The 15,393-nt window shown below is 41.3% G+C and overlaps 2 protein-coding genes across 4 annotated transcripts in view; one reads left to right on the top strand and one right to left on the bottom strand.

Moving 5' to 3' along the window:
• Positions 1–5,210, bottom strand: part of LOC118455644 (glutaminase kidney isoform, mitochondrial-like) — a 39,262-nt gene extending 34,052 nt beyond the window's left edge. For 2 of the 3 annotated variants that reach the window (XM_087830218.1, XM_087830219.1), the window contains exon 1: positions 4,766–5,209. In XM_087830218.1, coding sequence (XP_087686344.1) covers positions 4,766–5,070 — 305 coding nt within the window. In that variant the 5' untranslated portion in view covers positions 5,071–5,209. Of the gene's footprint in view, positions 1–4,765 lie in introns of all 3 variants that reach the window. The other variant, XM_087830217.1, reaches the window with a different exon arrangement.
• Positions 5,211–6,880: 1,670 nt separating this feature from the next.
• Positions 6,881–13,902, top strand: LOC102785666 (peptidyl-prolyl cis-trans isomerase FKBP7-like). The gene is made up of 4 exons (XM_087830085.1): positions 6,881–7,190; positions 7,632–7,783; positions 10,196–10,323; positions 11,839–13,902. The coding sequence occupies exons 1-4, from the start codon at positions 6,961–6,963 to the stop codon at positions 11,998–12,000; spliced, it is 672 nt and encodes a 223-aa protein (XP_087686211.1). The 5' UTR covers positions 6,881–6,960; the 3' UTR covers positions 12,001–13,902.
• The last annotated feature ends 1,491 nt before the right edge of the window (positions 13,903–15,393 follow it).

Below are 15,393 nucleotides of genomic sequence, written 5' to 3'. Positions count from 1 at the left end.
TTGTGAAATTATATCTGAGGGCAAAAGTGGGCAAATCCAGTTTTAACAAGGTGCATCTAATAAACTGTCTGGTGAGTGTGTCCTTGTGTGTATGTGCTGCCATATTCTGGTGCAACGGTCAAGTCCATGCACATTTATACTTTTTCCTTATTCATTGAATTGAGTGAATGCATTAAACAGTGTGCACTGTCTCCACTTAAATAATGTTGCAATAGAAGTATCTATAATTACATAAACCCCCAAACTACGTGACCGCTGCACACAGGTTTGATGGTTGTGTCTGGATCAGACCTAAATTCCAGGAATTCTCCTGTCTTTGGTCCCGTCCAGCCCTCGGAGGCTCTTGGATTAATAAAACCAACACTGTGGCTCGTTCACACGCCGGGATGACACCGCAGCAGAGGAGAAAAGTTAGCTCGGCACAGAGAAGCATTCAAACATCTGGATTTTTTTCAAGACACCAACAAATTTAACCTGGAAACAAATAAATGAGCCACCAAAACTTTGCACTGCACAGACTAGATTTAGCTCAGCCAACAGCCACATCACCATTTAAAATCCCAGGATTCATCCAGCGCTCCTCCCTGCCTTCCTCTCGTCTCTTCCTGTTCTCCACAGAGTAAACACTCCACATTCAGCCGAGGTAACGACAGCCAAACGTGTGCAAACACACCCAGATCGACTGAAATGCCGTCAGTCGGGCATGCATGATTCAAGAGATTTATTGACCTGACATCTGCCTCTGCACGCACAGCAACAATAAGAACAGCACACAGTCGAAAGGAAACTTGCATGCGATATGCATCTAAGATAAAGTCTCCACTCTGACATGTGCTAATCTGAGACACTCTTAAGCACAACCTGCCCTGATGTGTTTCTTGCTGCTGAGCAGTCAATCAGACTCTGTGGAGGAGGGGTTTGCACTGAGATCTTTCTGCTCTGAAACTTGCAGCAGCCACATGGCGGCATTTTGTGCCGAGCCGGCAGAAAACACGAGGGCACCTTCATCATGTAACCCACACATCAGTGTGGGTTCATTAGTCATGATGAGGCCCATTTAGCTTTTGAATTCATTCATTTATCAAAACTAATAAATCTCCACTTGGGATTCTCAAGTCATCTACCAGAGCATCCATCACAGAAGAGGTTTAAACAGGATGTGACCACAGACTGGACATCGACATGGATCTAGCCACTGTTACGCCGCTTTATATCAACTTTCAACTTTATCTTTAAGAGCTGATATCACTGATAATGCTAATCAATAAAGGAGGAGGCAGTTACTTCTACCTAAACCTGCTTTGTTGTTTTTTGTTTTAAGTCATCTTAGATCATGAGTTTAAAATTCTGGTTGTACCATATTTAATTCTTTGTTTCGTGCAGATTTTCATTGTCATTTGGTGGTGTGTATTTGTGTGTGTACAACTGCAGTAAAGCTAAATCCTTCACACAGAGAAACCTGTCAAATAGTACTACATAGTAACCTCCACAGAGAGCAAAACCTTTTCTGTATCAGGACGTAATTGTGTTTATTTCTGCTGTAAACACTTTAACATTGGGAATCTGTGGGGACTGATTTACTGCTGGAGCCTCAAGTGGACATCAGAGGAACTGCAGTGCTGGCTGCACATGCAGGAGTCTCGGGTTTGTTTGGATCGCAGCCACCTGAAGTCTCTGTTCATACATTTTTCCAAGTACTTCAGGTTCACCTTGTAGTTTAAAGCAGCAGGAAGTAGATAAAGGCTGAATCTTTACTTTACTCAAAGCTAACTGAAGCGGAAAAACTGACAGCAGTGTCGAGCCCTATTCAAACCCTTGCACTGGTCCACAGATGACTGAATGAACAAGCCCCATTTCACAGAGTCCGGTGGTTTAAGTGCCCGAGTCTTCCAGTTGTCAGCAGCAAACATGAGCTGAACTAAATGAGCAAATCCACCAGACGGTGTTTAACCAGTAGATGGGTAAGGGCTGAATACTGCCTTGAACACCTTGTTTGTCTGCATTTGTCCCTGTAAAAATCCTCACGGACAGATGGCTCAGTCCATCTGCAATTGGATAACTGCTCACCAGTGCATGCAAGAGCTTCCTGGAAACAAGAGCTAAAGAGTAGTCTTCTTTCTGTGCTCTGCTTCATCAGGAGTGCTTTAGCAATGACGGCTGCCCTCTGGACACCCAGTCACACAAGAGTAGACACACCATAGTGCTCATATATCTGCCAACATCAAAAACCAAACTAACACCTAACCAGACCTCCGGTAAATGCAATTAATATTTAACCCATTGTTTTACGTGGATGCCGCCATCACGTGAAGCTTCTGCAGCTACAGGCTCAGATCAGGCAGCTGCTGGCCATCTACTTTTAGACAGTTTGACTTGTTTTGCTTCATTTCGCAGCTTCATTTCACTGTGGGCGGGGCTTACGGATGCAGTCGAAGGATTGGCGGAGCAGACTGGTTCAATTTCAGTTTTCTATTGACAGGAATACAAGAGGTTTCAGAGAAAAGTGTGTGATTACAGGACTTTTTAAGATGTGCAACTGCAGCCTGACTTAGCTTTTCCTCCTTACCTCACTGGCTGAATATTCGTGGGTATGCAACACTGCTGTACTCATGCAAATAACAGGAGGAGAAATCCTGCTTCACCTTTGGTGTGAACGCACCTGTGCCAAATATTTAATGACTGTATATAATGATGATTTCATCTGCAATGTCTCAGTCATGCAGTAATGCTGTGATATACTGTAAAACCACCAGAATACTGCTTATCACTACCAAATAATTATATTTTTTTGCTTTATTTATTAATCACACTGTTTTAATAAACATATCACACTTGATGTCATAGAAAATACTGAGATAGTCCCCGTCACATACTGACATCAAGTCTAAAAACATCCACATCTCAGCCACTCTTCATGTGATGACAGCTTGGTTTGACCAGCTACTCCAGGAAACACATCAGCCTGTTAGATACAGGTTCCCTGATGTGTTTCCTGCAGTAGCTGTACCTACTCTTATCTAAAGCACGGAGAAACAAAGACTACAAGCAAGAGCAATAACTGCATGTTGTGTTGCTTTCATTAAGCTTCATTATTTCAGACAGGAAACCTGCTGACCCTGAGGGATTATGTGAAGAGTGTCTTGGGAGAGCAACATGTGCATTAGCAAAGCAAAAACCAATATCATACATCTCTGTGGTGACGCCACCCTGTCCGTGCGAGTCTTCATTTCTAGGTCAGGAAACATCTCATGAATTTTTTCCAGCTCGCTGCAAAAGGAACGACGTGGCTGCAGGTAGGCAGCTGGAGGCTGCCACAGATGTGGATTTAACCCCCCCAAAAGACTCAATCATTAGGATTTCATGTTTTTATCTGATGACAGCTGCAGGGCTGCTACTTAGTGGGAAAACTTTTGATTTTTTTTTTTTTACCAAAGAAGACATTTGAAGACACCAAAAATTCCTGCATTTCTCATCAGTTTGTAAATTGTGGCATTGGTATTGTGCAAGGTCAAACATATGGCAACACAAGGAAGTCCAAGCTAGTGAAAACTGCAGGGATGTCATTAGTAATTCCAATTTTTAAACAAAATATTTCTTTTGTACTTTATTTGAGGTGAAATATGTTGAAACTTTACAGTATCTCCCATCTTTAAATGACTAAAATTACCTTTTCTTCTTTCCTACAATACTCAGAAGTGAAGGCTTTGTGCCCTATTAGAGTCACAGCCATCTTAAAATCATAATGCAGATCTAATTTTTAAATGATACGGTTTTATTTCTACTTGATATAGTCCGCTAAAACTAGGCCCATCAACTGAAAAAAAATTGGCAGGACTATTGTAATGCGTCATTAACTGGATGTGGATAAATATAAACAGCATAATGTGTCCTTCATTCAATGCTGTGCTGCACTGGTTTTATGTTAAAATACATACATTTAAAAAAATGTTAATGTTGTTTTTTTTGTTGTTGTTGTTTTGGGGGTTTTTTCTACAGGAAGTTGATCAAGTCTGTTAAACAACAACATAAATAACATGTGGAGCAACAGCAGCAACGCTCAAAATGTGACCTGCAGCCTCCTTAGTGAAGGTCACAGTAGAAACCACTAGAACCTGCTCTGCTTCCTCCCCAGCACCGCAGCACTCCTTGTCACAGCAAGCGAAGCTAAAATAAAAACACGTGCATGTGGATGATCGTAGCTCAGTGAGAAGCTGAACCCGGTCTCCTGAAGCCTCGGTGTGGACCTTTTTACCCTCTGCTTCACGGCCTGCTGCTGTTTCACTTTCACAACTGTTGGCCCACGCTGAGTATTATCTCCTCTGGGGCAGGCAGCTAACAGGACAACACCTACAGATTGGTGTGGTCATCTTAAAATCCCGGTAGAGCGGAGGTGCCCTGACGCGGAGTATTTGAAGACCTGAACATTTTTATCGCCACCTTTAACGAAGCCGGTGGAGCGAACACGTCGCACATGGCCCGAGAGCTACTGATGTCCCACACAGGCTACAAGCTAGCTTATTTTTATTTATTTACGGTTTATTTAAAATGTCTTAAATGAAGGGTTAAACCTGTAAAAATCACATTTAAAAAATGAATAAACATTTACATTTTAAATAAAGGGACATTTAATGCGGTCATTAAAAAGTGTTCGCCTCGGTTAGCGGTCGCAGCATCCGCTCGCGTCACGCACAGACGCCAGATGCGACGTCACGTCATGGCAGCGGGCAACCCCGAGATCTTCTAGAATGATTTTACTGAAACCTACTTGTCGCTGTCCGCTTCGCCGCCGGCTCCATCCTTCTTCAGCTGCTCCTCTACCTCCTCGGCTTCGGTTTTCACGCAGTAGGAGCGGAGAGAGGCGGCGCGGGGCGCGGTGCGGAGAGCCGGGCGGTGCGCGGCGGCATTGAGGAGCTTCAGAGGAGCAGATGTGACTCTGGCATCAACGGAGGTGGCGCCGAGGCAGCGGGAGCCTGTCGGCAACCAGGTCTTCTCTCGGTAGACGGGAAAGGGACGCTTGAGGGTGGCTTCAAACAACTCCTTCAGCAGTGTCGAGGACCTAAAATGTAACATCTCAATCCTGTCGGGCAATGAGAGAGAAATTCCTGATTCCTAATAAATCCGAAAGAATCTGCGAGGCTTCTGAATAGCGATTCGAAACAAGTTGTCTGTCCGAGCGGCGATGACTCACAGACACCGGCTTCCACTAGTATATAGAGCGGAACAGCCACGCCCCTATAGCTTTTTATTGGTGGAAATACAGTTAAGTAATTATGACGTACCCTATCAATTCTTCTTCTGTGTTTTTTTTAAACTGCACCATCGGATATATGACCTATCAATATATGACTAAGTTTTTACAACATGTTTACAGAGAAAAGGTGGCTTAATTACGCTACTTTTACCGGGTTTATTATAATGTTATTAGATTCTTTCATTCCTTATTATTCCGTATCATTATCATTATTATTATTATTGTTGGTGATGGTGGTTTTCTAGTTGTTATTATGATTAAAGGAGATTTGGTGGTTGAATGAGAAAGTACAAGAGAGAATTCGAAGGAAAAGGCGTATAATGAGTTGTATGTCAGGCTGGACGCTAAGGAGCGAGAAAAGGATTTGTATTGATTGGCAGGGCATATGAAGCTGGAGAGGACGTGCAGCAGGTTAGGGTAATTAATCCTAACAGAAATCTACTAATGAGTGACGAGAGTGTGCTGAGATGATGGAAGGAGTACTTTGAGGAGATGGTGAAAGAAGAAAATGAGAGGGGAAGACAGTTTGTGAATCAGGAAGTGCAGAAGATTAGTGAGGAGGATGAAGAGTGGAAAGGTAGCTGGTCCAGATGACATATCTGTGGAGGTTTGAAGGTGTCCAGGAGAGAGGGAAGTTGACTTACAGATGGATAAAGTTGATGCCATGAGGGCATCTTAGAAGAGGATCAACTATTTCCTATGAAGTTATGGGAAATAGTTATTCAAGCTATGTTAAAAAGAAGGGTGAGTATCTTCAAGCAGCAGCATGACTTCAAAGAAAAAGACCTCTACAGATGTGAGGCACGACAAGTATGAGGACAGTGATGTTAAAGTTTTCACTGTGACTGAGCGGGATGGACAGGATTAGAAATGAGTACATCAGAGGTACAGATCAGGCTGAGCAGTTTAAGCATGGAGGAAGAACGAGGAGACTCCAGGCAGGAAAAGAGGAAGCTCAAAGAGAAGATTCATGGATGTCATGAAGGAGCAGATGCAGAGGGCTGATTTGAAAGAGAAGATGATACACTGTGGCACAGTGTAAAAAAAGCATATACTACTACTATTAATAATAATAATAATAATAACAATAAAAAATAATAATAATGATGATGTGTGCATTTCAATGTATTATTATTGTGCTGTACGCAATAATAATATAATAATATTAATAACAATAACAAAATAATAATGATTATTACATATTAGCAATTATGCCTAAAATTATACTTATATAATTCGATTTTAATTAATTATTGCGATTTTGAGCATTTTAATTATTATATAAAATATCATACATATTGAGCCTGCGGAGCCATTGCTTTTCTTCAGGCAAAATTTCAGTGGATTCAGGAAAAAGGCGCAAACTAAACAAAATGTTCAAATTCAGGGAATCAAGTGTCTAACACTCACTTTTGCGATGAGCACGTAATCTGTAGTTTTATACAGCAATATACAGCTTTAATGTAAGATTTCGGATGCAGAATTAACATCACATTATTTATTTGTTTATTTTTATTTACGTAATAATTCTGCAGCCCGGTACCTGTTGAAGGGAGCATTTCTACCCTCGGTATAGTCTGTCAGGAAAAGCATGCGCAGTTTCTCCAACCCAGTTTGAACCCCCTGGCAGTCAGAACTCAGGGTAGCACGGCCCATCGTCTCCTACGTCCTCCTCAGTGTTCAAACGTCACTTTCAGAAGTTGCCACGAATGCAAAGCGGCATGATGTGGAGGTTACTGAGCTGCACAGTGTGCCTGTTTGTGTCCGCAGGGTTGAGTCTGCGGCCAGTTTGGGCCGCTGAAGAGGAGCTGGACGGAGAAGTGCAGACTGAAGTTTTATTTAAACCCGAGGAGTGCAGCCAAAGGAGCAAGAGAGGAGATCTGATCAATGCTCACTACGATGGGTTCCTCGCCAAAGATGGTTCCCAGTTTTACTGCAGGTCAGTGCTTTGAAAACAGAGTTATGTGTTAGTCCGATGTTAATTTGGAGCGAGTAATGAATGCATACTTAATCCCAAAGTCCTCTTTAATGTGTGTTTAAAATGCTGAAGCTCTATTTAAGCTTTAAGTATATTAAAGTGTAAAGGGATTGGAAACATTCCTCATTTTAAGTTTAAAGCAACCAAAATTAAAGTGCACATTTAGTCAAACTTATTCAAAGATTGTTGATTCAATTCAATTCAATTCAATTTTATTTATATAGCGCCAAATCACAACAAATGTCGCCTCAAGGCGCTTCATAGATACAGAGAAAAGCCCAACAATCATATGACCCCCTATGAGCAAGCACTTTGGCGACAGTGGGAAGGAAAAACTCCCTTTTAACAGGAAGAAACCTCCGGCAATGATGTTCTTTGTCTCTGCTTTTAATTCTGTTTCAGTCGTACAGACAAGGATGGACAGCCTCAGTGGTTCGTTTTGGGTGTGGGACACGTCATTAAGGGACTGGATGCTGGGATGATGGGCATGTGTCCTGGAGAGAAGCGAAAACTAACCATCCCATCAACCCTGGCGTTTGGAGAAAAGGGCAAAGGTAAAAACATCTAGGTCACAGGTGTCGAACTCCAGGCCTCGAGGGCCGGTGTCCTGCATGTTTTAGATTTGTCCTTGATCCAACACAGCTGATTTAAATGGCTAAATTATCACCTCAACATGTCTTGAAGTTCTCCAGAAGCCTGTCAATGAACTAATAATTTGATTCAGGTGTATTGAAATAGGGTGATATCTAAAACCTGCAGGACACCGGCCCTCGAGGCCTGGAGTTCGACACCCCTGATCTAGGTGGTGGTAGGTGTGCTGATTATGCATTTCCCTACAGGGGTGGTGATGTGATTTTAAGGTTTTTATCATTAAAACTCAGCTATACTCAAGGTTAGGCCTTAAAAGGTTATCAGCAGTTTTAAGTTGCTTCTATCACTTCTTGTTGTGGTGTTCCCCAGGGCTCAGTTCTCGGTCTTGTTTTATTTTCTGTCTGTGTGCTTCTGTTGGGTCCAATAATCCATTAAGAAGTGACTGTGAAGCCCCATAGAGGCCTTTATATGACTGTTTCAGAGGTTGAGAAGTACAACTTGTGTAAAAATGTGGACACCTCTTTAAAGAAATAACTAAAAAGTCCTGAGATGTAAATAAAAATGTTTTCCATGAGCTTTGAGGTTCTGCAAGTTGACTTTGTTTCAGTGATTTGAAAGCGTTGAAGAAATTAAGTTTAAGTAAATCAGTAGAAAATCTTAGTGTTTGCTTCAAAAATGAGCTACAGCAGCATCTGTCTTTTTTATTATTCATTACATACATATGCTGTGTTTTCTCAACTCTGTTTTGTGTGATATTAGTTGATTGTTGCAGGTCTGCCTTCATGCTGTCTTATCTTCTTTTACAGCCCTTTAACTGAAGGGAGATACCTCGCAGTGTTTGCTACTCTTCTCCACATGGCATGTCCTGTAAGCATGCAAAGATCTTCAAAGGTCTCCTCTTCGTTTCTTCTTTGTATGTGTTGGAGAACTTTTGGAGAAGTAATAGTTGATTCTTTGATTAATACTAACTACAGTCCTCTGATAGTGGTGTGTTCAGTCTGGGATGTTGCATTTCACCCTTTGGGTGTGAAAGAAATGTTTCTTCTGATTAGAGTGCATGTTTTAGTTGCCCCCTGCACTAGTTGGCTTTATAATTACCCACAGACACTGAAACAGAGCTTCACTGATTCTTCTCTCTGTACCCTCTGTTATTCTCTGTACATTAACTGCATGTCAATCTAATATTCTTTTGCTCTCTTGCTCGTATAAAGCATATTTTAACTTGTTTGATTTTAACCAATGGCAGTCATTTTCCAAGGTACCTTTGTGTCTTTATTATACAATAAAAGAGAAATGGTTTGTAATCTAAAGCGTAAGGTGAGAAAATCTAAAGATACTGCAGAATAATATGTAACCATAAAACATTTGGGTCAAAAACATGGACTTACGATTTTTCCCAAACAGCTACTAAACAGACTGATGAAAAAAAAAAACATAATTTCACTTTGTAAACACTGAAGAGGAAGATTGTACTACAACACAAGCCATATTATTTGTCAGATAATTACTATTAGAGGCGACGGCTCACATAATACAAACTTAGCCATAATGTAATTTAGTGGGTGGAGCCAGAGGCTATAAGGTTTGGGTTAATATTGCTGTAAATGGTAGTAGCAGGGCTTCCTGTGCCTGAAGTTACCATCCTGGATTTGCAAACAGAGTTCCACAAGTATACTTGATCCCATCATGCTCACATCTTTCATTAACATCGTGTCTTTTGTAACAGATTGTAATGTCCATACTCATGCTGAAGATGCAGTTGTGTGTTGCAGAGCTGTGACATAGGGGGGAATTAGCAATGGAGACCAAAACAGATTTTGTATCAGGATGTAAACGTGTTTGTTTCTGCTGTAAAGTCTGGACATTTTAACATAGAAGTGTATGGAGACTGAGTCACTGCTGGAGCTTCAAGTGGACATTAGAGGAACTGCAGTTTTGACACTTGAGACTTTTTCTGCATTGTGTAATTTAATGGGATAAAAACAGACGTAAGCAGCCGTACATGACTTTTACATAAGATCAGTTTAAAAAAAATCTTCTGGTCTCTTGGGTTTTGTGTAAACCTTCAGATTCACATTTTCAACACACATATTTTTCTTTAAGCTTCAGAGCAGTGTCTATAGTTTTGCTCTCAAATCATATTTTTGAACACAAACCTATTCTGCTTGAACCTACTGCGTACTTTCATGCCTTTATATTTTGCACTGATTAAAGTCACTACCATGTTACTCAGTGATTAATCTTTCTCCGTCGGTATCTGCTGTTTTATTCAACTCAGCACAAAAATCTGAAATCAGTAGCTGAGCCACCAATCTGATAAACTTCTTCAATGATAATGAATCATCGGTCATTTAAAATGTTGATGTTTTAAACAGGTCCGGTGCCTCCTAATGCCACCGTGGTCTTTGAGGTGGAGGTCCTCTCTGTGTCCAAGGGACCACGCACCATGGAGGCTTTTGGAAGGATGGACCTCGATAAAGACAAGAGTCTCTCAAAGGCAGAGGTAACTTTATTTTATAACCTGGTAATTACAATTGAAGCAAGGACACATGCTTATGATTTCTATCATAAAATAAGTCCTTTGTAATCCGATGACAGATGATCCCAATTCCACTTATTCAGCCTGACATCAGTCTTCAGTTCCAGGTCCGAATGCACCTTCAGTCCTAAATGACTGAATAGAAAAGTGAAAAGACAAAAAACTGCAGCACATTAATAAGGCAAGAGCCTGGAAACAGGGTCATCATATCTTAAGAACCAGATAAGCAGTCGAGCAGAATGGGCTTGTTTTATGCTGAAAATCAGGGTTATTAGGAGATACAAATGAGTACCTGGCCCAACTGCGTATCTGTGTGTGTGCAGCTTAAACATGCGTAGAAAATACCTTCCTACAAATTTGTTTCTCTGTAATATCAGTCGTGAAACTGAAACAACAAACTACATGATTATTATGTAATAAAACAGGATCCAGCTCTGCATGAAATGTGCTTAGTTGGTCTCTTTTCGCACACAACTCTACCACTCTGGTGTATGTGGGTAAACGTGTGGCATTAAAGGCAAAAAACTGGGGTTCAACCAAAAAACAACAACAAAAAAACGGCCAAAAAACCTTTGTTCCTAAAATTAAGTAATTAAGACATTAAAAAGGTTATTTGGAGATGGCTGTACGGAAAGAACCCAGCAGATCAGCAGTTTCTGAAACACTCAGAAACATTCATACCACATTAAAAGTCACTGAAATCACCTTTCTTCCCCATGTGTACGTGCCTACATGCAACTGTGATTGATTTGATAGATCAAGAAGTACAACTGTACCTAATGAAGTGGCTGGTGAGTGCAGCCAGCTGAGTTCTCACACCAGGACGGTCTATGCAGAGCCATAAATCTACAGTCCAGAGTAAAAATATGTGATTCTGTGGCGAAATGTCCCTTTACATTAGAATCGGCTAATCTCCTGCAGGCTCCAGTTTCATGCAAACTCACAGACACAATCTTGTTCCTATCATGTGATTCTGGAACAGAAAGTGATGGTTTTCTTAAAATAAACCCGCGTCTTTACTTCTGCAGAGGCTGATCTCGTGGTTTAAATTTAAATGATCCCAAACCTGATAATCTGACTAATAATCATTGCCAGTGCAGTAACACATCAACCTGTTTTCACCAGCCCTACCGGAGATTATGTACCTTGCATGTTTATCATAGTGCATATTTCCACTCCTTCACATATAGTTGCCTCATAAAGAATAAAGGTTGCATATTATGCTCATTATCTCTATTTTATCTTTAAATTATTAACTGCAGTACCAAGAAGCTTCTAGCCCGCATGTTGTCTGGATGGGTAATACTGAAAGAAAATAGGAGAACCAGCTGCTGAGGTTTCTATAACATACATATATATATATATATATATATATATATATATATATATATAATCTGTGTATGTGATACATTTCCTGTCAGGCACAGCGTGAGGGCGGCGTTATTAAAATTTTACTCTGAGTTGTTTCTCTGTTTCCAGGTGAAAGAATATTTGAAGCTGGAGTACGAAAAAGGGGGGAAGTCGCGTGATGACCCTTTCTACGAGAAGCTTATAGACGATATCTTCTACAAGAACGACGGCGACAAAGATGGCGTGATCAGTGCGAAGGAGTATAACATTTATCAGCATGATGAGCTCTAGCACTGTTTGTTTTTTTTTTAGTTTGTGTGTTATTTAGAGAGGAAACTAAAGGGAATACACACACACACACACTTCCACTGTTAGATGTGTACACTTTTTCAGTCACTCAACAGACTCACCACTTCTTCTTCATCTGGAAGTTTCCTGTTTTTCCCGCAAAGACTTTTGAACATGTAAATTCAGGCCTGCAGAAGTGAGGGAGTTTCTTCCTCTTTAGCGGTCATTTTGACCCATTTGTCGTTGTAATGATTTGGAAAACGTTTGCGGTGGAAATCATGGGCCAGTGACCTGTTACCTGTTTCCCACTGGCGTGAAGCCATTTCTGCCTTTGAGAACCAGCCCACACCGTCACTGGCGTGAGTACCCTTCATTCCAGTGTTTCTAGACCGTGTAAAAGATGGACTTCGCTACTCTGAAATCAGCCGTTGCTACTGCTGGTCCATCTGCTTTTTTTTAAGGACTGACCACAGTAAAAGTATCCTCAAAGATCAGCTTCAGTTTGGTGACAGTCTGTGCATTTTACAGCTTAAAATTTTGACTCAAGAGTTTGGAAACCCCATAAATCTTAATCTGATCCATAATCAATGGTCAGTCCTTGAAAAACCAGGTGGACCAGCACAATCCCACACAAGTGTGATCAGCCTGGAGCTCTTTGCATATTTGCCAATAAAGTCTTTGAAATTTATAAAAGGCTAATGGCTGCTCTTCACCAGAAACAAGTTAAAGCTGAAGCATGCCCATGATTTTACAGTGCCTGTCTTTGTGAACCACAGGTAGCGCCCTCTGGTGGCTGCTGAAACAAATTCAGGTTTCAGGCACTTTCAGACCATTTTCTATACAGTCTGTGGTTTCTAACAGAAATTTGGGCTGAGGAGGAAACATCTGAGGGCTGCTTCCGGTGGAAAATGGGTAAAAGAGGCCCCCCAAATAATCAATAGTGACAGGGAAACACTAAATGGGATTAAAATTCTGGTGATCAGGGCCTTTTTCTACGAAGCATAGGTATGAGTATGCTCACATGAAAGAGCCAGGATTTGACCACTCGTGAACGTGCACAGGTGTACTGGCAGCGAATGCCGATGGAAACATGACAGCAGCAGTGTGAGAAGAAAAGAGCCGTATGGTAATAAAATTCTGAAAACTCAGAGCTGTTCTAGTAAGACAGAAGATTATTTAGTTATTCCTTTAAATTAAGTTGTTTGGATGCACGTACCACAGTCTCAGCCTTATTCTTTCATTTGTAACCTGCACTGTTTAATGTTCTAAGAGCAAGTAAAGATTAAATAGAAAAAAAATTCAAACTGGCAAAAAGGTCAAGCCTTTAAGGTGTGCAAGCGCATGGCTTAGCCGCCCTGTCATACTATCTTAAAGCTTCCAGAACAATAAAGTTGACTTTGAATTGTTTGTAGCAAACAGGCAGAAAGGCGAGTAATAAATTTGCTTCCAAGAATTTCCATTTCTTACTTACGGTCATCAGATAAAGACAAAAAAACTTGAGACTCTTGCTGTTTGCACTCCGAGGTCTGAGGGATCTTCTAGGAATGGTGACAGATTTCAAGGAGAACTGATTGGTCAGAAGGTGGTGATTTCATATCTGCAGCATAGGTTACCATGACAGCGCACTCATGGTAGAAGTGGTACTGCTGAAAACCTCCAACTTTAACCTAAAGTTACCGGCTTCGTAGGCTGAGCTCCAAATGTTGTTTTAGGGCAGATTTTTCCTTTAGGAAGCAGACAACCAGTAAAGCTGAGCGAGCTCGAGTTCAGTCTGAAAGTAAGAATATGTGCAGCACCTGTGAAAATGTGCAAACACCACTATATATTTTGCCATTTAAAGGTTTTTTTTCCTTCAAGTTTTCTGAACTTTGATTCAACTTTCAGCCAAAACCGAAGGATTGCACAACGTCCTGCAAACAGCCATGTGATAAAGTCTTCTAACATGAACACAAGAACAAACAGCTCAGAGGATCCCGGCTGCCTCCGGGCCTCACAGCTCCCCGGATCAGCAGTGTTTCTCTCAGAAACCACGTCTGTAAACATCTGTGTGTAAAAGAATGAACTGTGACACAAGTGAACATAACTGATAATAAAATTGTGTTTTTGTCTTGGTGTGGTCAGATCTGTGTTTGAGTGTATGCAGAGGGAACAGATGAACGAAGAGGAGGAAAATCTGCATTCAGCCTCCTTAATATAGAGGAAGGAGTGCCAAAATCCTAAATAAAAAAGTACCTCACTAATAAATCAATAGGACAAAAAATATCTATCTAGCTACTGAAACGTTTATAAATAAATGTGAAAACATTTAAAAGTAAACAAAAATTATTTTTTCAATGAATAAAACAAATACTTTTTTTTTAAAAACAAAACCAGTTTCAGAAAAAATATTTATTAATAAATATCTGTATAATGTCCTGTTATACACTGCTTTGGGAAATCACAATGACTTCCATCAGCTAGGGATCTTCATCTTTAAGGGTGGCAGCCTGATCGCGGCGGCCTTCACCTCCACTGTGATGTCAACGCCCAGCGGGGCCCTACAACACAGCATCAATGAGCCAGTGTCAATTTAACCAGAGGGGGAAAAAAGGAAACACTTTAGAAAGAAAACTTAAAAGAACAATAAAATAAACCTCGTGAATAAATAAACTGACCTTGGCTCGTAACAAACGTCAACATCTGGAGCCAGGATCCCTTTTCCTTCTCTCAGCCGCTCCACGCCGTTCCTAGTTTTAAAAATGAAAAATAAGGAAAATGTTTTTCTCATCCTAATCTAAGAAAATTAAATCCGATTGGCTGACAGGACAGTAAATGCACCATGCATTTACTTCGCCGCCGGCTCCATCCTTCTTCAGCTGCTCCTCTACCTCCTCGGCTTCGGTTTTCACGCAGTAGGAGCGGAGAGAGGCGGCGCGGGGCGCGGTGCGGAGAGCCGGGCGGTGCGCGGCGGCATTGAGGAGCTTCAGAGGAGCAGATGTGACTCTGGCATCAACGGAGGTGGCGCCGAGGCAGCGGGAGCCTGTCGGCAACCAGGTCTTCTCTCGGTAGACGGGAAAGGGACGCTTGAGGGTGGCTTCAAACAACTCCTTCAGCAGTGTCGAGGACCTAAAATGTAACATCTCAATCCTGTCGGGCAATGAGAGAGAAATTCCTGATTCCTAATAAATCCGAAAGAATCTGCGAGGCTTCTGAATAGCGATTCGAAACAAGTTGTCTGTCCGAGCGGCGATGACTCACAGACACCGGCTTCCACTAGTATATAGAGCGGAACAGCCACGCCCCTATAGCTTTTTATTGGTGGAAATACAGTTAAGTAATTATGACGTACCCTATCAATTCTTCTTCTGTGTTTTTTTTAAACTGCACCATCGGATATATGACCTATCAATATATGAC

The sequence above is a fragment of the Neolamprologus brichardi genome, chromosome 16, assembly GCF_056152115.1.
Source record: "Neolamprologus brichardi isolate AB-2024 chromosome 16, ASM5615211v1, whole genome shotgun sequence".
NCBI classification, from domain to species: domain Eukaryota; kingdom Metazoa; phylum Chordata; class Actinopteri; order Cichliformes; family Cichlidae; genus Neolamprologus; species Neolamprologus brichardi.
The sequence above is the reverse complement of the archived record's forward strand: the minus strand, read 5'-3'. Positions and strand labels throughout refer to the sequence as shown.